Consider the following 22,473-nt stretch of genomic DNA (forward strand, 5'->3'; position numbering starts at 1 on the left):
TTAAATAAAGCCAATAAAATGCTTATAACAGGGCCTGACTTAATAAAGGGTTTTTTTTTAAAGAAGAAAATCAAAATGACTAGTAAACCACAAGCCACTGTTAATATTTGATTTGTTAGCTTTCAGACTTTTTCCTGCTACACACACACATACATATATTATATATAATCTACCTTTTTTTCAACCTTTCACAAAATCAGGATCATATTTTATATACAAGCTATATCCTGATTCATTTTTCCCATGTATCTTTATTAAAAGTTAAAATTTACTGAAAACAGGTTTACATGACCTAACAATATTATAACATGACTCTACATAATTATTTAATCATTATCTCCTTGTGAGATATCTAAGTTATTTCTAGTATTTTACCATTATTAATATTATTACTTTAAAGTTTAAGGAGTTTTTAAAATCTTGACACTTGTCCTTTTTTTTCCTTTGCATTTCTTTGGGATTGAACTTTTTCATATGTTTATTGATATTGATTACTAGCATTATTTCAGTGGAATAGCTCTCCATGAATACCTTTTTATAAAGCTTTTCGTGTAGGAGCTCAAGCTTCTGGGATAGTGCCAAGTACATAGTACGTACTCAATAAATATTTGTGGCATGATTAATGACAAGGATATTAACCCTTTGTCTATCATAATTGTTTCAAATGGGGTCAAGCCTTAAGAAAAAATTTGCCTCTGTACATGTGCAAAGATAATGCTATCTTGGTTCTCATCTTTGTAACCTAACTTATTTCCATTCTTTTCTTTCCTTAGTTCATCCATGAGCTCGGATTTCCTGCATTACAACTTCAGGATGCCTAATATTGGATTTCAGAATCTGCCACTCAACATATATATTGTGGTTTTTGGCACTGCTATATTTGTCTTCATCCTTAGTTTACTCTTCTGTTGCTACTTGATTAGGTAATCAATTTTCATTGTGTTGCTTCAAAATATGTTCTACCCTTAGATTAAATTTTTTATAAATATAATAATTAGCAAATTTTCTAAAATTAAGGTGGCTTAACATTTTAACCTGCTGTGGGTTACTGATCAGTAAAACACCTTTATTCAGTCTTACCTGCTGATGAGGTGTTTTACACTATAGGGGAAAATTGCCCTCATTTATTTTTCTAACATACTTGCACCTGGCCCAGATACACCTATGTCATTGTCCCTAGGATTTAATCTACTTTCACAGAAATTTCAGGATTGCTTTTCAGGAGGGTGTTGCCTCATTGTTAGCTAAAATCATTAGGGATTAGAAAACAGTGTCCAAAACAAGATCCAAGCCTTTAAACAGGTTCTTGTGGTCTCTCAAGAAGATCTTAAGCTTCCATTTGTTGCTGAACTCATCAGGTGTTCAGAAGATTGATTATCTGCATAAAAGACTAAATACTCTACAAGTTCTATAGCACATGTACAGACAAGTGACAAAGGATAAAATACCCACTTGAAGGAATGATGAGTTTGAACAGTAAAGACTCATAGTTGACTGACTCATAATTGTTTAAGCAATCGTTTTTTTCTTTTTAAGTTTTTAATTAGGGCCTAATTTTCAAAGCCAAAAATGAGGCTATAATAAATTTTACACTATATTCAAAGAGCTTTATGGAATAAAAGAGAATTTAATTTTATTAAATAACGTATACATCTAACAGTTTTTAGTGTTTGTATAATGTATGATTATCGTTAAGATAAATACCATCAACAGATACCTTTCATCAATAATTCATTTTTGCCACTAGTGTTTTGGAGGCACTCACTTACTAATGGTCAAAGTCGAATGAATTTTGTATGTAGTTCCTAATTTTCTGACAAGTTAATTTACATTTTTATAGAAAGTGAATCTTTTCTGAAGTTCTCAAAAATGTAATTTCCCCTTATATGCTGTCTGCTGATGATTTTTAGGGCTTGTTCAGATAAATAAATTAAATACTTAGCTAATATAATTATATCATTCAGGAAAAACTTTTTAAAAATCTATTTATTTCCAGAAATTTCCTTTTTCTAACATTTCTTTAATATTAGATTGATAAATGTTATATAAATATTCAGTTTTTTTTTAATTATAGAATTAGCCGTAGCACAAAAAGGACCTCATAGCATAGCTAGGAGTCATCCTATTTTATAATGAATCATGTAATATTCTAATTTATGTTTGTTACTCATCTTTCTTCCTAGACTGTCTGTTCTGTTTGCTGTATTCCAAACATCCAGAACAGTTGTGTTAGCTGTTCTCAGGGAAGTCCAGTAAGAAGAATTTAAAATTTCTCATTACACTTTACAATTAGCTTTGCATCCATAGTCTTGGTTAGAAAGATTTCAGTAGCATGGATACAGAGGTGATGAAAGGCGAGTTATAATGGGACAAAGTCTCACCAGCAGGTGAAAATGGATACAAAGAATGTAACTTCCTCTTTGAAGAATATTGGCTAAGAAAAGATCAGAGTTGGGGAGTGCAGTTTGCTGTAAATTAAGGAAGTGTTTTGGTGTTTGGGTTTTTTTAAGATAGAGATTTAGGCATATGTATAAATATAATACTAAGGAGAAAAAACTAATTGTAGAGGATTTGTGAGAAAGAATGAATCATGGAGGCGAGAAGAGACATACCTAAAAATTACATCAGTATTGGCCCTAAATAGGAGAATACCTTCTTAAGACAGAGGTGAAGGTAACTGTGGAAAACAGTACACATATAGGTATGTGGAGTTGGGAGCAAGAGAGCTGCTTACCTGAAAACATCTTTCTTTCTCTGAAAAGTAGTTGAAAAGCATGGGGAAGGAGGTGGTAAGATAAAGCTTGAAGAGAGTGTCTAGTGTTTGAAATGACTATGGCATGGACGCTTAGGATATTCAGCATGAATTGGTAGAATCAGAGAGCAGTGTGGAGGATCTAGCTGAGCATGGAGACTACAGATTTGTAGTGACCATAAGCTCCATGGTTTTATCATTTTTTTCCCAGCACTCTTCAGCATTGTTAATTATGACCTCTCAGTTACTTTTTTAGAAACCAGTATTTATTAAGTACATACTATATGCCAGACCATATGCTGTATTTTACAGAAGTTAAATTATTTTCCTACAGTCACACAGAGAAAAAAAAGATGGTTAGAGCTGGGACTCAAACCCAGTTGTGTCTGACTCTAGAGCATATGCTCTTAACTACTTAAAAAATAATGGTTATATTTATCAGGCTTCATTTCAAATAAACATTTCAAAGAACATATTGAAGATATTCTAAAACTTTTTTTATTGAAGTATAGTTGATTTACAATATAAACTTTTTTTTGAGCCTGGAATTTTTTAATGAAGTCAGTACATACTTTTCTTTTAATGAGTAACATGGTACTTAAGAAAAAGGAAATAAAAAATATTCCTCATTTTTACCTCCTTTCACCAAATAAGTCATAATCTATATTACCAATATGTTTATAGGAAGGAATAGCAAAAATATGTTTGTGTTAAATGCGTAACAAATGCAAAATAAAATGGTGCAATTTGAAATATTAGATAATTAGTGGACTTAGAGTAAAGGAATAATCAGAAGGATGACATTAATTTAAGTAGGAATTTCTAGAAGAGATTAATTTTTGAGCCATGGGTTGAAGAAAAAGGTGAACACAGATTGACCAGTCCTGTGACTGGAAGTAATGATGCTTTGTGAAAATATATAGATCCCACTGAAAGAGTCAAATAAGCAAAATAAATTTACAAATATGGCCTCATTTTAATGAACTCTAATGAAGTTAATTTTATGCATTTATATGAAAATGTACTCTACATTTCTCTCAGTAAAACAAGAAGACAAAAAAAAAGTAAGGATATGGAAGATTTGAATTACATGATTAATAAATTTGGGCTAATTAGGAGAAATTTATAGTTTTGAAATCATGTATTAGACAAGAAAGACTGAACACCATTCATATGAATTTTCCTTTTATGAAACTAGAAAAAGTCAATTAAATACAAAAGAAAATAGAAGGAAGAAAATTAAAACGCGAAGCACAAAAACCAATGAAATAGAAAATAAATTTATAATAAAATTATTGAAATCAAAAGCTGATTCTTAAAAGATTAACAAAATTGATGAACTTCTAGGAAGATGTCCAGGAAAAGAAGAGAAAACATAAATTTAGTAATATCAGAAATGAAAGGGGGGGCATTACTACAAATTCTACAAACATTAAAAAGATTGCAAAGGATATTATAAACAACTTTATACCAATAAACTTGAAGTTTTAGTTGAATTAGACATTTTTCTAGAAAAAAATATAGCACATTAAAACTGACATAAGAAATAGAATTTATGAAAAAACCACAATTAATATCGTACTCAATGGTGAAAAACTGAAAGCTTTCCCTATAAGATCTGGAACAAGACAAAGATACCCGTTTTCACCACTGCTATTCATCTTTGTACTAGAAGTTCTAGCCAGAGCAGTTAGGCAACAAAGAAATACAGGGCATCCAACTGGAAAAAAAGAAGTAAACTATCTCTTTTTGCAGATGACATGATTCTATATATAGACATTCCCATAGAATCCACACCAAAAAAAAAAATCTACAACTCGTAAACAAAATAACTTTGAGAATACAAAATCAACACCAAAAAAAAAAAATCAGTTATATTTCTGTACTCTAGCAAGGGACAATCTGAAAAGGAAATAAACAAAACATTTGGAATAGCATCCGAAAGAATAAAATTCCTAGAAATAAATTTAACCAAGGAAATGAAAGACTTGTACGCTGAAAATTACAAAATACTGCTAAAATAAAGAAGACCTAAATAAATGGAAAGACATCCTATGTTCATGGATTAGAAGACTTAATATTATTAAGATGCCAATACTCCTCAAAGCAACCTACAGATTCAATGCAAAGGCTATCAAAATTACAATAACCTTTTATGCAGAAATGGAGAAACTGCTCCTCAATTCATTTAGAACCGCAAGGGGCCCCAAATAGCCAAAGCAGTACTGAAAAGGAAAAACATAGTAGAAGACTCACACTTTGCAATTTCAAAACTTACTTCAAAGCTACAGTAATTAAAACGTATGGTACTGGCATAGGAATAGACACTGAAGTAGAATTGAGAGTCCAGAAATAAACCCAAACATCTGTGGCCTATTGATTTTTGATCAGGGTGCCACAGTTTAGTGGGGAGAGAGTAGTCTCTTCAAAGGTGAAACAACTGAATGATACCTGTAAAAGAATGAAGTTCAACCCCTATCTCATTTCCTACATAAAAATTAACTCAAAAAATAAATCAGCGACCTAAATGTAAGAGCTAAAACTATAAAACTCTTGGAGGAAAAACAGGAGGAAATTTTCATGACCTCGAATTACAATGGATTCTTAGATTTGACACCAAAAGCACAAGCAACAAAAGAAAAAATAGATTAATTGAACTTATAAAAATTAAAAATATTTGTGTATCAAAGAACATTATCAAGAAAGTTAAAAAACAACCTACAGAATGGGAGAGAAATATCTGCAAATCACATATATCTGATAAGGGTTTTAATATCCAGAATATGTGTGTGTGTGTGTGTGTGTGTGTATAAAACTCTTACAACTCAACAACAAAAAGACAACTGAATTTAAAAGCAGATAAAGGACTTAAATAGCCATTTCTGCAAAGAAAATATACAGATGGCAAACAAGCACATGAAAAGATGTTCAGCAGCATTGGTCATTAAGGAAATGCAAATTAAAACTACAGTAAGATACCACTTCACAACTGCTAGGATGCCGTATTTAAAAATATGCAAAGTTTTAAGTGTTAGCTAGAATGTGGAGGACTAGGAACCCTCATACATTGCTGGTGGGAATGTAAAACAGTACAGCTGCTATGGAAGAGTTCAGCAGTTCCTTCCAAAGTTAAACACAGAATTACCACATGACTCAGAGATTTCACTTAGGTGTATCCCCAAGACAGATGAAGAGAGATGTCCACACAGAAGTTTGTACACAGTGCTTTTTTATAGCATTATTCATAATGGCCAAAAGGTATAAACAACCCAAATGCTCATCAACAAATGAATGGACCAACAAATTGTGGCATATACATACAGTGAAATGTCAGCCATAAAAAGGAGGGAAGTACTGATACATACTACAAGTAGGAACAGCCTTGAAAACATGCTAAATGAAAAGCCAGAGAGAAAGGGGTCACGTACAGTTTCTTTTAATGTAATATATCTATACAAATCCAGAGAGACAGAAAGCAGATTAGAGATTGCCAGAGATGGGGGAATGGGGAGCAACTACTTAATGAGTACCAGATGTTTTCTGAGCTTTTTTTTTTTAATGGAGGTATAGGGAATTAAACCCAGGACCTCGTGTGTGCTAAGCATGTGCTTTATCACTGAACTATACCCCCCATGCCCTCAGATGTTTTCTGATGAAAAAGTTTTGAAACTAAAGAGAACTGGTGGTTGCACAACATTGTGATACATGAAATACCACTGAATTATACACTGTAAGATGGTTAATTGTATGTTATGTGATACAATAAAGAAAAGTAACTTTTTAAAAATCTGACTCAGGAAAAAATAGAAACATTAATAATTATATATCTAGTAAGAAATTGTGTTATTTATTAAAGCATTCCTGCAAAGAAACTGCAAGCCAGGTAGCTTCACCAGTGAATTCCTCCAAACATTTAAGGAAAAAATACTACTCTTATATGACTTTTCCAGAGAACAGAAGTAGAAGAAATACTTCTCAACTCATATGAGGCCAGCTAATTTTGATTCCAAAGCTTGGCAAGAACATTACAAGAAAGGAAATTACAGATATAGACTAATCTCTCTCATGAACAAAATATTAGTAAATCAAGTTTAGGGATGTACAGAAGGGTAGTACATCACAACCAAATGGGATTTGTTCAGGAATGAAGGTTGTTTTAACATTCAAAATCAGTCAGTACAATATACCACATTAACAGTAAAAAAAAGGGGGGGGGGTGAAAAAAGCATTTGATAAAAATTAAAGTATATTCATGATTTTTTTAATCTAAAACTAGGATATAAGGGAATTTTGTTTATTTGAATCAAGAATATCTACCAAAAAATCATACTTAATAGTAACATCGTACTTTATAGTAACATATTGATAAGGACATTCACTATCACCACTTTTACTTCACATTGTACTGGAGGCCCTAGCCAGTGCAGGAAAAAAGAAGAAAGGAAAAGAAGTGAAATAAAGAATAAAGAAGCAAAATATGTTAAGATTAAATAGGCAGAGTTTAGAGTGTCACTATTTGCAGACAAAATGTATATATTAAAAATCCAAAAGATTCTGCAGATGAAATATTTACATTTAGTAAGTGAACTGAGCAAGTCACTAGATAAAGGATCAATATACAGAAATTGAGGGTTTTTTCTATGTAGTAGCAACAAAGATTTAGAAAATTAAAATTTTTTAAACGCCATTTATAGTAGATCAAAACTTTCCAAATATCTAGGAATAAATTTGAAGGATATATAAGTGTTCTACGTAGGAACGTGTGCAGAGAAGGAAGCTCTGGTAAATAGAGTATGATGTGTTCATGGGTTGGAAACTCACTCCCTTGCAAAGATGTCAGTTCTTCCCCCAACTGATCTCTAAATTAAACACAATCATGATCAAAACCCTAACATGTTTTCTGGAAATTGACAAGCTCATGAAATTTACATGGAAATGCAGAAGACCAAGAATGGCTAAGATAGTTAAGAAGAACAAAGCTTAAGGACTTAACACTGCTGGACCCCAAGACTTGTTACAAAGCTCCAGTACTATTCACTTAGCACCCAGGTCTTGGTTTCTAATATTATTCTCCAATAAAAAGAACCAAGGCTCTTTGGAAGAAACAGTTAATTCCACAAGTAGAGCAAGGAAAATACAAATAAGCCTGTAACATCTTTTGGTGCCAGTAAGCAAGGAAATGCATGGAAAAGGATGAGGGCATGTTGAAGGGACACAAGACTCAACCTAAAGGAGCACCTAAAAGCCTAAATCAATTTGAACAACAAAATAAATGATAATATTGAATTATAACCATAGACTAAAACAAATATCCATGAGTCCATGCTGATATAAATGAATGAGGAAGAAGGGACATCTCTTCCTTACAGAAGAACTCCAGTTAATAAACGTACAAGGATTTAGGTAACTACAAAACCACCACCAGGCAAACACTACAGTTGTAGGCAAGATGGGTGCTAAAATCAAGTGAGCAAAAGCTTGAGAAAAAATAGGACATTTGCATTGATTCAACATCTCTTCCCCAAGATATTGATCAGTTACAAAGGGGAAAATAGTAACTTTACTGTAGAGAGACCCGGTGGACACTGCCATAACCAAGTGATCAAAATCTTGAAAAACAAGGAAAAACTGCGGAACTACCACAAATCGGAGGAAGCTAAGGAGCCATAACTAGATGCAAAGTGGGATCTTGGATTGGATCACAAAACAGGAAAAGGACATTAGTGAAAAAAACTAGTGAAATTTGAATAAAATGTTTAATTAATATTGTACAAATATTAATATCAAAATATCAGTGTAAATTTCCTGGTTTTGGTCATTGTACTATGGTTGTGTAAAATGTGAGTGTTGGAAAACCAGAGAGAGAAGTATGTAAACTCTGATATTTTTTGCAACTTGCCTAAGTCAAAGATTATTTCAAAATAAACGTTTATTTTAAAAACTGGCATGGTATTGACACAAAGTGCGTTAGTTTCCCAGAGCTTTTGTAACACAGTACCACAAGCCAGATGGCTTAAAACAACAGAAATGTAAGGCTGAAAGTTCAAAATTAAGGTGCTGGCAGGACCATGCTACCTCTGAAGGCTATCTAGGGGAGGACCCTTCCTTGCCTCTTCTTAGGTCCTGGTGGTTATCAGCAATCTTTGATCCTCTTTGGCTTGTAGCTGCATCCCTTCGGTCTCCGCCTCTGTCTTCACCTGGGCTTCTTCCCTGTGTCTCCACGTGTCCTCTCCTCTTGTTCTAAGGACAGCAGTAATACTGGATTTGGGGTCTACCCTAATCCTAATATGACCTCGTTTTAACTAATAAGTAGCCTGCAAAGACTCTGTTCCTAAATAAGATTTCATTTGGAGGTAGCAGTTTGACATGAATTTTTGAGGAGACACTGTTCAACCCTGTACACAAGGATGGGAAAATAAACCAATGGAACAGAATAGAAACTCTAGAAATACAACCACATACTGGGTCTGACTTACAACAGATGTGCCATTGCAACACAATGGGGAAAGGTGGATCTTTTTAATAAATGAATCAAATGAAAGTCTGCATGTAGATAAAAAGAATCTTGACCCCTGCCTCGCGTCGTATATAAAGACTAATTTCAAATGGATCATAGACCTAAATATGACATGTAAAATAACATTATTTTCACAACACACACAAAAGAGTATCTTCATGATCTGGGAGTAGGCAGATTGCTTTAACTGCACACAAAAAGAGCTGATATTGGGAAGAGTTGACAAGTTTGACTTAAAAGCTTCAGTTCATCAAAAGATAACATTAAGAGAATGAAAAGGCAAGCAATAGAGTAGGAGAAGATAGTTGCAATACATAGACCCAGCATAGAACTTGGATCTAAAATGTTTAAAGAACTCCTACAATCAATAAGAAAAAAGATAGCCAACTCATTTTTTTAAATGGACAACAGACTTAAAACAGGCATTTCATAAAAGAAGATACTCAAATGGGCAATAAACATATGAAAGGGCCCTAAACATTATTTGGGAAATGCAAAATTAAAACCAAAATGGGATACCACTGAACACCCACCAGATTGGCTAAAAAATTTTAAACTGACCCTACCAAGCAGTGGCAAAGCTGTGGAACAACTAGAGCTTTCATGCATTGCCTATAGGAGTAGAAATTGCTACAAGTGCTTTGAACTAGGAGTTCTACTCCTGAGCATATGCTCGACAGCAGTGAGTCTATATGTCCACTGAAAGACGTGTAGAAGAATTTGTATAACAGTTTTAGTCATAATAGCCCAAAACTGGAAGTAACCTAAATATTTGTCAACAGTAGAATGGATAAATAAATAGCTTTATGTTCATTCATACAAAGAAACAATGTATGTCAGTCAACAAGATAATTACCCCAACAACCTGGATGAATTCCACAAGTAACTGTTGACTGAAGGAAGCCAAAAGAGTATATACCGAAATGATCCATTTATGTAGTTCAAAAATAAGCATAGTTAATCTACAACGATAAAAAGTAGGATAGTGTTTGGAATGGACATTGATTGGGAAGTGTCATTTGAGGGATGCTAGAAATGTTCTATGTATTGATCTGGGTGACAGTTGCACTGTTGTGTATGTATACGTACATAAAATTATTTTTAATATCTATATTCTTAAGGCTTATGTACATTATTAGGTATATGTTATACTTCAATTCTTTAATTAAGAAAAATGTGATAAATATTGGAATATGTAGGCTGTCATCACTAAAAAAAGAATTGAGGCATCTTCATTAAAATATTTGATCTTTTGTTTTAACAAGATTTTACTTGAACTTATATATTTGGATAACATTTTATAGTTCACTGTTCACTTTCTTATAACATGTAACAGATATGTCATTTGGGTGTATTCTAGAATAAAGATTCTGGATTTAAAACCATAAATGATATAAATTAATACCAAAAATCAGCAATTAAATTTTTTTTCAAATTGTTGTATTAGAAATCTCAATATTGCATTGCTCATTTCTGTCTTTTAGGCTAAGACATCAAGCACACAAAGAATTTTATGCCTACAAACAGGTGAGCAAGATTTACTTAAGATTGGCTTTGATGTTTCTTACCTAAAATGAGAATTTGGAGTTCCATTCATATTTTAAACTGGGATTGGATTTACTTGTGTTCATTTTAGTATTTTGCTTGCCAGTTTGCATTACAAAATAGATCAACTTCACTTCAAGTATTCTTTTCCTTCTTAAGTATTACTTGAAGTTATAGAAAGTTCAGATGATAAAGTAATTTAACAGGGAACTTTGGCCAACATTTTGCTAAAAGGAAATGCTGTAGCTTAAAATCCTTACTGTTACTGTTACCCTAAATGGAGTTCAGAGATTCCATTAAATGAATTTTTGTTGTTATTTTTTTTAGTGGGAGTAGGTAATTAGATATATTTATGTATTTAGTTAATGGAGGTCCTGGGGATTGAACCCAGATCCTTGTACATGCTAAGCATGCACACTACCACTGAGCTATACCCTCCTCCCCAGTTAAATGAATTTTTTACCTCCTTCTTTATTAGAAGACATACTAGTTCCTCAGAGGTAACCAGCTATATTATAGTGATCTCATGTCCTCCCCTTTGTATTTTAAATGTTAGCTCACATCACACCATTAGAAGTCCAAATACTTGGATCATTCCTGTTAACCCCCAGCCCTTTGTACTATCCCTTTGCTGATTTGTTACTTAAGGTAATAATTTAGCTTTTCTTGAAAGCCAGTAAAATTTGTTACATGTGTTATCTGTTAATATTTTACCACTGACACCAAACAGTGGGCCTAAGTGTTCCTTAATTTTCTTTTGACCCTAAGCATAAAACTATTTTTGTTGTCTGTAGCCATTTGTGGGGGAGGGGGTTGGGAGGGCAAGCTTCAGTTTATTTGGGTCTTTAATCTTGCTGACGCTCATGTTACAGAGCCATGTAATCATTTTAGGATCCCATATCTTTTTGTCCATCTTTTGTGTGTCTCTGAAATCTGAACTCAATGGTGAGCTCCTTAGATGTCCATTCTTCCCCATGGGTCTTATGTGGGATTCATGTAAAGAAATGAATGTTTTAGTTTTCTAAATGAATGAATCCTTTTGTCTCAGTTCTATCGTCATCTTGACAACCTGCAAGATATTTGAATGTAAGCTAACTAGAGATTAAAATTGGCCATGGTGGTCATTTAAAAGGTGAGATTGATAGAAATAATTAAGTCACAAGACAGATGGCAAAAATGGTCTTTAAAATATACTGAATGAGAAAAAAAAGTGTATGTGTATATGTGTATATCTACATACATACATACATACACACACACACACACACACTGAATTGGAAATTTAGTACATCCCTGCTTAGCTGGATGGTAGTTTCTGGTTGCTATTTCTGGAAATATGACTTGTCCTCAAAACGATTTTTGGTTTAGATACTCAAGATTTAGAAATTTTCCCCAAATTTCACTTGCCCGTTTTTTCACTTTAAAATGAAATATAACTCTAGTAAACTAAGTTTATTCTTAGAAATATTCTTTTTAAATAGTAATCTGCCTTCTTGTCATTTTATATTCCTTTTAACTGACAGCCAGTCACCACAAAGTCAGATTGGGGACAGCACCTGGATGAACTTTAAGCCCATTTTACATAACATAAAATTTTCTGAGGATCATGATATATAATAATAAGCAAAACTTTCAAAATAACAATTGACTTACTTTTTAATCTTTTATAAGTTATCAGTCAATCCCACAAGCCAATACTGTGTTTTACTAAATCATAAGGCAAGCAATCTCATTTATTTTCCGCCCATATTAGCACTTAACTCCAGATAGGCATGTGTCAATGTCTTTTCCCAAAATTTAATATATTCTCAAAGAGATTTTAAAATTGCTTTTCAGGAGAATATTGCATCATTGCTCAAGTTAAAAGAATGTTGCTAAAATGTTCTGTCTCAAACTGTAAAAGAGATTCTCTCCAATACTGAATATGAGGGAAAATAAGCTATATACACAAAAGAAAAATATTTGTGAGTATAATGAGAAACTTTTTAAATTATAGATGTAAGTGGGCATAAGAGCATACTTTTTGTCTTACAGGTTATATTAAAAGAGAAAGTAAAAGAACTGAATTTACATGAGGTAAGTTGTTGATAAATATTTCAGAAGGCTGTGCTGGGAGAGGAGCTGGGTGTTTAAGGCCTGAGGACCTGTTCATACAGTCTAGGAGGTGGAACATCATTCCCCCTTTACAGATGGGAAGCTGAGGCCCAGGAAGGTCATCCCAAGGCTGGAACTGCTAGTTTCTCATCTTTATCCACAGCTTGTTCACAGCCTTCCTCCAGAAAACAAAAATGGGCTTGGGGGAGTGGATGTTGCTCAGTGGTAGAGCACATGCTTAGCATGCACGAGGTCCTGGGTTCAGTCCCCAGTACCTCCATTAAAAAAAATAATAAATGAAGTACTGCATTTATTTAAAAATGGGCTTGAAAATAGTGCTCCCATCACTAAATTTAAATATGAATAAAAACAGCTGGTATTGCTGGTGCCTAGGTGGTGACTAACTGCCTAGGTGGTGACAGTCCCAGGCAGGAGATGGTGGCAGGTAGCATCCTCACTTTACAGATGAAGGGGCAGAGCTTGAGAGGCATCGTGATGGCTGAAGTGACACAGCTAGTGGGTGTCTGAGCCAAGGCCAGCCGTCTGTCCTGCCTTCCTCCCTGCTCTCCTGCGGTATCAGCAGTAATGCCAGATCTGATAAGACAGTTGTCCATTCTCCTGCTCCCTGGAGAAGGGTGTTGGGAAGACCAGCATTCCCAGCACTGGCCATGGGGCCCCAAGGACCCACATGTCCTGTCACTTAGCCTAAGAATACTGGGTTAATGTTATAGGTTAAGAAACAGGTGACGGGGAGGCAGGTCAGCAGTTTGCACAAGAAATGGTGATGGTTGAACCAGCACCCCTGGAGATGGACAGGGAAGCACGCAGGGAGGAGTTCAAACTTTGGGCGGACAGAAGTGCACCAGAACCAGGGGCCCCAGCCTCAGGCAACATGGTTATTGCTCTGAGTTTCAGTCTCCCTCTCTGTAAAGAGAGTAAATGGGCTGATACTGGTGCCCCTGGGCACTGGTAAGTGTCTAAGAAGTAGTGGTTAGAACCTAGCCTCTGGATGTGAAGAAGGCTTCTTTCCAAGCAGTGGAGCCTAGCCACCTGTCAGAGCAATCCTGGCCCCATCTTCCCATTTTTGTAAGTTTCAATTCAGTGACTCTTGCATAACTTTTTATATGACAAAGACAGACACTGACAGAAGTACAGTGCCAAAGTAAGGGGCCCCAGGAACTACAAAAAGCATGTTACTGCAGGCTTTGCCCTGGTTTATAGTTTATACATTATAAAAGCCAGAGAAAGGAGATCCCCAGGGCCTGTCCTAGGGTGTGAGTGGTCCCTTCAAGGGCCATGCTGCCAAGCAGGCAGAACATTCCCTGCGGATAGTCAGCCCCTTGGCATAGCACAGAAAATCACATTGTGGTCAGTCTATCTGGTGAGAATAAACCTGTCAGACTCTTCTGATGGCACCAAAGTAAAGGAACCTGTCTCTTGCTTTCTGTCTTCTCCCATCTGCCCTCTGTCTTGAAGACATGTGATGGGAAGCACAGAAGACTCTTCTTCAGAAGACCTCGCCCATTCGAGCCTGTTTCTTTCGCTTAAAGAGTTGTGGGACATTGTAAGTCCCTTCAGAGAGCTGGCCCTCAGGGGCCTGCACTTTACTTTGGCCTGGGAGAGTGCTTCTCAGATACTTTGTCTCATCTGTGAATTTGTTTTTCAGCTCTGTGCAGTGTGTCTAGAAGACTTCAAGCCTCGAGATGAGTTGGGGATTTGTCCATGTAAGCATGCCTTCCACAGAAAGTGAGTATTAATGTGGAATTATTTAAGGGCACCTGAGTTTGAGGCACGTTGACCAACTCATTTGTGGGCTTGGGGCGGTGCCCGACAAGCTTGGTAGCTTTATGATTGGCTTATAATGCAAAAAGCCGAAGGCACCCTGCAGGGTGGGGCGTGCGTGCGTGCGTGCGTGCGTGCGTGTGTGTGTGTGAATGACCGTGACATTAGGAAGGAACCGGGTGGTAGAATATGACCACTGAGGCAGGACTTCAGGCAAAGAGCCAGACAAGCCTACACCTCCTTGGAGCCCAGGCTATAAAGAGCTATTTAACCAGAACTTTCCAATGAGAGTTTCCATTCCTAAAAACTTACTTTAATCAAAACCATAGTTGTTTTAAAACAAAATAAGTTAAGTCTGAATGTAAATAGTAGTGTGGAACCATCTCCTCCCCATTCCTACAGACATATTTAATATTCCCCCTTCTCTTGCAATTGTATGTGTTTTGCATTTCTGTTAGAAAATTTAATTTATACTCATCCCCACCACTCCTCAGTGTACTTCATTGTTTAAGAAGTCATGGGTGACTGAGGGTGTAGCATGCTGTCTGTGGCTTCATTGTATCACCTTTTGGAAGACTGGAGTCTCTGGTTCCTCCAGAGGGTGAAATGCGCTTTCCGCCTGGTGGGAGAACTCTTCTGGACCGGGCTGGTCGCCCAGTCCCCAGCTCTGGGCAACAGATGTGTTCATGTGAGACACGTGGACAGGGGTGCCATGAGACTGACATCTCCCTGTGGTGTCTCGTTCTGCAGGTGCCTTATTAAGTGGCTGGAGGTTCGCAAAGTGTGTCCCCTGTGCAACATGCCAGTTCTGCAGCTGGCCCAGTTGCATAGTAAGCAGGACCGTGGACCCCCACAGGGGCCCCTCCCTGGGGCAGAGAACATTGCATAGCTCACCACAAGGGTCAGACTGTTGCAGGATCCAGCGTCTGCCTGGAGCCGGGAAGAACAGAAGCAGTCTCTGTGCTGGCTGCGCTACCTGGGGCACCAGTTGCCACTTTCTTTGCCACATGAAGAACTCTTGGGCCAGCTGAGCTGGGAACCCAGACTTCTGGGTCTTGTGACAACCAAAGTACTCTGACACTACCCCATGAGAAGAGGAGTGGATGAGCCTTCGGGTTTGGGTCAGGAAACTTCACAAGGGTCTCTTGCTAACTCCATTACTCTCTGTCTCCCAGACACTTATCTCCATGTTAAGGTGAATCTTTATCAACCAGAAGGGAAGATAAACACAAGTGTTAGAGGAGGGACCGGTCTTTAAAGCCACCACCCTGTGACAGGACAGACCGCGTGCCTGGGCAGCAGCAGACCCTCCGGGCAGCCCCTGAGCCAAGTGAAAACAGTGGTTACCTCAGCCCACACCCAGCCGGTTCCAGTGCCGGAGGCAGTGCCAACAAGGCTTTTCACGTTAAGTTCCTTTGATAAGGTCGTCTTGAAACCCAAGGGCTTTGGTTACAACAGAGCAGCAGTGTCCCTTGCCACCAGTTCTCCCTTGAGTTCACAAGACTTGCTTATCAGATGATCTAAGCTAAAAACATTAGATGCACTTGGAAAGGTCTGGTCAGAAGCCATTTCCTCTTACTTCCCCCTCCCGCTCACCAGTGAGGCACAGCCAAGCTGCTATCAGGAGCCACAGCAGGGGGTGGGCCTCTGAGCCCATGCTGTCCCTGCGTGACCCGGGGACCCAAGGGTGCTGCCCACATCCCCATGTACACAGTGTGGTTCCAGCCTAGCTGCCGGTCTCGGCCCACTGCCTGAGTAGGGAGCTGCTGCGAGCGCCTCACACGGCTCCGAAGAGGAGCATCTTTCTGATAATGGCCAGTCCTCCTGGCCCTGGTGAGCTGAGAGGAGGATGCTGAACTCCTTGCCTCTGTGTCCTTCCCTCTGTTCTCTTCCCTCTCCTGCTCTCTTCCTACTTGAGAAAATGCCTGTTGTTAACTTTTTAATGATTTAAATCTTCCCAAATAAGATTGACCCCTGTTATTCCAAAGGTGGGGATCCACTTGAAACCGTGGCTTCAGGAAGCTCCTGCGGGGCTGTTTGCCGTGGGTGTGTGCCTCAGCATTCACACTTGGGGTAACTAGTTGAGGTGTCTTGATGGGAGAGAAATGCATGCTGCTCTTTGGCTCTTTCTGTCCAACTTTTCTAGAAATGACTCAGAGTCCATTAGGATTCATGAAAATTGTATAAGTTAACTATATGAAGCAGCGGTGGGTCAGGTAGGAAGTTCTTTTCCACAGCCCTGCTCTCCACCTCTTTCCATCTTAGGGGTGGACTCCTTGTTGACAGCTTTCTTTGCCTCTGCTCCATCCCACAGGTGTGAGTGGGGGCAGTTTCTCCTTGGAAATACAGCCTGCATGATTTGGAGAGTGAAGGAAGCTTTGCTACTGTGTTCATGGCATGTCTCCAGGAATTCTTTTGGAATCCAGCCTCTGCCATCTTAGAATGGGAGAGGGAACCTGTCTTTGGCTCAGGTGGCTGGGATCAGATGAGGAGGAAAATTCCCATTAGCCTAGAAAAGTGCTGGGCAGAGTCCAGTTTGGAAAGTTACAGATCCAGTTGGTCAGAATTGGCTGTTTCCTATGTGTGACCTCTTCGTGGTATGCCAATTGGACTGCTGCTTTAAACAGGGCAAGGGAGGTGTGGAATATTTTTATATGAAAGCCTTAGCCTGTTTGGCACCCATGAAAAGAACTGTTTGTACGCTCCTACTTTCGTCCTCTGTTTCTGCGTCCTCTAGTTATAGCACAATAGAGCTGAATGCTGCAGAGCGCCCAGCTCACAGTGAGGTGTTGTCACTGGCAATGTCAGAAGTGGGCTTGCTTCTGGACTAGTCTCAGTAATCGCCAGCACTCACCATTTTCACATAATGGCTTTGGAACAAATCTTTGTTATGGAGTTCCAATAGGAAAAAGAATTTTTCCCTACAAAGGAGGAATTTTTGTATTCTATACTACAAATTATTTCATCTCACAGCTTTTGTAGGATTATATAGCCTTTCAGTTGCAGCCTTTTTCCATCCGTGTGTGTCCGTATTTGTAGGGAGGCAAATTAATTCACCTCACTGTGTCATAGCCAAAGGCAAGCTGAGGTGGTTGGTGCATAGCACTGGGCGCAAAGCCCAGCTGTTAGAGGAGAGCTTGAGAATGCTACGCACTCTCCACTAGGCACCATCGTGGGTCTGCTTTACCCCATGACCTCAACATTTGTGAATGTGGACGGCTTTTAAAAATACAGCTCTTTCACGGAGGTGGGACTAAGCGTGTTCACTCTGCTTGTAGTTGTCTTTCTTTTCTTGGCTTGGTGTCCTGCTGTAGCATGGCCAGTGTCAACTGCAGTTCTCACACCTCAGCAACACAGTGCAGATGTGTTTGCTCCCCACACCTGGGGCTCCCTCCAGGACTTCCCTGGGCTGCACTGCTGTAACAGAATGGCCGGGGTTTAATTTATGTCTCCCTTTAATTCTGATTAAAACCACAGTTTTGTGTGAAAAGACAAGGTTAAATCTCCATCCAGGTTTTTTTTTTTAATAAGTTAAGGATCTCTTAATACTGTTTGATAGTTCACACCTCACCCCACAGTGAGACCAGTGGGGGCTGCCCTGGCTGAATCTATCTCTATGAGTTGTTGACCTTTTGTTAATCTGTAGACACGTCAGGACTCTGATCTGCCTTTTGGCTGCTGGCTGGTGACATGGTGATTTTTTAACTTGGTCTTAATATGTCTTAAGCAGCTCAGATTGGTGTTGCTTGCGTGCTGTGGTTAGTGGAGCAGAACTCAGCCCCAACTGGACTCCATGGATGGCTGAGTCAGTATCTCGGTGTTACTAGGGGTGCAGCTGAATTCAGCTGGCTTTACGAACAGGGAACAAAACCAGCCTGACTTGATTCCTGGTTAAGCAGGCATAAGACACTAGTTGTCATATGCCACTTTTCTTTGCCGTAGTGATTTGGTTAGGCCTATCCCGAGTAGGAAGGTCCCTAGCCAAGGAACAGGACAAGACAGTAATGGCCAGATTGGGACAGGGAGCCTATGAGGAAGTCTGGGCTGAGGCGTACAGGGGACCTCACACCATTGCCTCATACCAAATGCTGACAAATAGATCCTTTCCCCAGTGCCTAGCCCTTCAGGTCCATCAGAGGAATGACCTTGGGCCCTGTTCTTTCCACAGCTCCACTCCAAAGCTTGTCATTTTCATGGCCTGCTCCCACTCTGCTAAGCTACTCTGAACCATTTGTAATTATTTTTCTGAGAGGCTTTCTGGGAAATTATGCACGCAGGGCAGCATCCCCAGAGCTCTGGGCAGAAAAGGTGCCGAGACTGATTTGAACACTGCCTTGCCACTCACCAGCCATGTGCCTTCCTGCAGGTTAGCCTCTCAAAGTCTGTTTGCTTATTTGCCCCCCCCCCCGGGATTACAGCAACAGTGTCCTCACTGGCACTTGCGGGGATTGGCCACCATGTCCGGAGCCTGGTGGGCAGCAGGCCTGGAGTCATGGGAGCTGCTGCTACTAGGTGACATCATGCTGGCCACTGGGGCTCTGTTGTCCCAGTGGAAACAAACTCAGCAGAGCCTCCTGAGATGTAGGGGCTCTCCCCAGGTTCCTGGTTTGCCTGGCTCGTTTCCCTTTCCCCTCCTGATCTTCCTTAGTTGCTTCCAGTTACCTGTGCCCACAGTGCTCCCCGACTTGGTTGCTCAGTGGCTGAATACCTTAAGTTTTTAAAAAGGTACTACCTTCACACGGTTCTCAAATCACAGTTAAGTCTTCCTTGCATCTTTGACCTCCAACAAGCCAAGCTTTTCACCTGCTGAGTACCCACTATTTGTTCCTTATGTATCCTCCCAGAGATCATTTATGCATACACAAGCAAATACAGGTGTGTATGTATATATGAGTGTATGTAGGTATGTGTGTGTGTATATACAGTTGACCCTTGAATGACGGAGGGGTTAGGGGTGCTGACTCCTTGCACAATCTGCACAACTTTACAGTTAGCCCTCCATATCCAGTTCCACATCCCTGGACTGAACCAACTTTGGATCGTGTAGAATGTATTTACTGAAAAAAAAATCTGCATGTAAGTGGACCTGCACAGTTCAAACCCATGTTCAAGAATCAACTGTGTGTACTTAACTTTTTTTTTTTAACTTAATACTGGACAAGTATATTCAAGGAGCATTCCTATTCATGTGGGAAGAACCATCCCAGAAGTCAGAATATCTGTAAAAAGGTGAGCCCAGAATTGGGGGATGTTTTTGCAATCACATCTCCTTTGAATAAGGCATATTTTCCATTGACTGAAGCATGCTGAAATTCTTTTTTATATAAATCAGAAGCTACAATCCCTCCCTGACCCTGACCCTAACCATAGACAGATGCCCAAATGAGAGCACAACCAGTTTCCATAGATCCTCCTGATCTGACAGGACACTCAAACAGGCGCCATGGCCAAAAGCGACAGCACAGCCCAGCAGCCCCTGCAGGGGCCTGGACACGCTGCAGCCCCACCCCCACCCCCAAGTGAGGACCTGGAGTTGCACAGTGACGTCTGGCTACAACGGTGACGGTTTCTTAGGCAAGGTCCCATTTTTGAGGCAGGATTTTGAGAAGCAGCAGTAACTGAAGGCTGAGGCATCCTTGTTTTGTGGGGCCAATGTCTCAGATGTTGCTGAGCAAACAGGTGGTCAGCCGCCTCAGAATTAACAGCAGATTTGCCTGAAAGTCCAAGTTCACAAACCAACCTGCTCCCTTCCCCTCCCCACTCTTCCTGCACACACTAAAAAGCAAGCATCCCCATGGAATTTTCTCCTTGCCCAATATTTTTTTCTATTCAATAGATGGGATATTCTCCCCACCAATATTTTCTTCTAAAAAAAAATTTTAAAAGTTCTTTTTTGCCCCTGCAGGAGATCAAAGTTAAAGCTGCTGCTTCCAGGCAGCTCTGCTCCCTGGGCCAGCAAAGGCCTAGCGGCTTTGCATCTTGGGCAAGGTGCACACTGTCCTTCCGTCCACTCCTTCCCTCCCAGGCCCCACAAGAGTGGGAGGCAAGTGGGGCCAGTATTAGGAAGTCCTTCCTAGTGATAGCTCAGTCTTCCAAGAGAGTGTTCCTGAACTGTCATTTCTGGGTCTCTTGACAGATCATTGCCAGAAAGGAGGGTATTAGTCTTGTAGTTTAAGCCCAATGGGATTTATTCACTAAATATCATATAACTCCCTCAAAAAAAGGTTTATGAAATGCTGAGCCTCAGGTTTCATAGACATGTTCGTACACTAAGAATTCTGCAGCAGAATATTTTTAAACATTTGCCTTTTTTTGTAAGCTATATTTTTGTATATTTAATTGCTATTTTAAAATTTTAATGCATTTTGCTAATTACTCTGGTTTAAAAAATAAAACATGCATGTAATTGACTTAATGTAAATAAACAGATTTTGAAAGTACTTCGTGCTGAGCACGTACCCACCCTTGGCCACCCACACTCCACTTAAGCCCACGTAGCAAGAGCTGCAAAGTCAAGATGAGTGTTTCTGAACAAATGAAATTGGTCATCAGCAACAGATGATTGTGATGGAGGAGCTTCCAGCTGGTCTCCTCCTGTGGTGTGGGGTGCAGGTGGGACACAGGTCAGCGGTGATACATAGAGCCCCAGGCCACAGCAAGGGGGAAGGCAGAGGCCGAGTCCCCACCAACCACCCTGGCTGGCTTCAGCGTGCAGATGTGGCTGGACACAGACAAGCAGTCTCCCAAACGTGGGTGCTAGTCCTAAAGGGGGTTGAAGTGGCAAACTAGCGCACGCTCCACCCCTCTCGCTATGTCCCAGGCTGGGAAATACCAACTATTCTGTTGGGAGGAGAAAAAAATCTCTCGGTCCAAAGCCACCCTGTGGCAGCTGTTTCTACTCACCAACCCTCACTAGGACCTCTGAGCTCAGTTTCTGCCCCATAGCTTTAGAAACTGCTCCCCTCAAGGTCATGCATGACCCTGCAGCCAAATCTGGGCCACCTCTGAAACCTCCTCTTAATGCAGGCTCCTGGAGAGCTCCTCTCCACTCATTCTCCTGACCAACAGGCCCCACGCTAGTCCCGTGACCACCGTTTTGTGTTCTTTGCAGCTGTTTCCTTCTCTGCCTATCTTATTCTCACTCTAACTTGGGATTCACTAAATCCCTGCCTACAGTTTACCCACCTACACGCACATCATTCTCGGGTCTGTTATTTCCAACCCAAATATCAGCTGCCTATTTGGTATAGAAAATCAGGCAGCCCCAAACCAAGTCTCCCCAGCAAGTCTAGGTGCCCTCAACAGAACCTCCCTCCCCCATTTCCAATCTCCACATGTCAAAACTCAGCCCTCTGAAGCCTCTCTATCTACCTGGCCATCCGCCGTTCCCATCTTGGTTTGGCCCCCTTCCTTTCACACCTGGACAGTGACCACAGCCACTACCACCCCGACTAGTGCCTCTACTAGGGGAGTGGGGAGGGACCCTCAGGCTACAGAATGTGGAGGGGAGAGTGGAAGGGTCAACTGCAGAGATGAGAAAGGGCAGTGGCTTACACCAGGGTGGTGCGGTGGTGAGTAGAGATTGAGCTTACATGTATCTCACAAGCTAGAAGTAGTGAAGTGGCAGTAAACTGGGAAAGGATCCTGGTGGATGTTCAGGGGAGAAGATGGAGACATTTCTGTGTAGAGAAGGGAGAAGAGAAGAGGAAGCAGTCATTGCCTTGGGACTGGGACTCAGAAGCAAGGGGGTGGGCTAGACATGGTACTTGGAAAATCAGAGTTA

The 22,473-nt window shown here is 39.7% G+C and overlaps 1 protein-coding gene across 4 annotated transcripts in view; it reads left to right on the plus strand.

Annotated features, from left to right (window-relative positions):
- The window catches only part of RNF24 (ring finger protein 24), a 55,805-nt gene extending 37,849 nt beyond the window's left edge, over positions 1-17,956 (plus strand). The window contains exons 4-10 of one of the 4 annotated variants that reach the window (XR_012061657.1): positions 774-923; positions 2,184-2,252; positions 10,754-10,796; positions 12,849-12,890; positions 14,575-14,654; positions 15,441-15,885; positions 17,005-17,956. Coding sequence is in view for 3 of the 4 variants with exons in the window: in XM_072943869.1 (XP_072799970.1) it covers positions 774-923; positions 2,184-2,252; positions 10,754-10,796; positions 12,849-12,890; positions 14,575-14,654; positions 15,441-15,579 (523 nt within the window). In the remaining variant the exon portion in view is untranslated. Of the gene's footprint in view, positions 1-773; positions 924-2,183; positions 2,253-10,753; positions 10,797-12,848; positions 12,891-14,574; positions 14,655-15,440 lie in introns of all 4 variants that reach the window. The other 3 variants (XM_072943870.1, XM_072943869.1, XM_072943871.1) reach the window with 3 other exon arrangements.
- The last annotated feature ends 4,517 nt before the right edge of the window (positions 17,957-22,473 follow it).

This window comes from Vicugna pacos, chromosome 19 (genome assembly GCF_048564905.1).
Source record: "Vicugna pacos chromosome 19, VicPac4, whole genome shotgun sequence".
Taxonomy (NCBI): Eukaryota; Metazoa; Chordata; class Mammalia; order Artiodactyla; family Camelidae; genus Vicugna; species Vicugna pacos.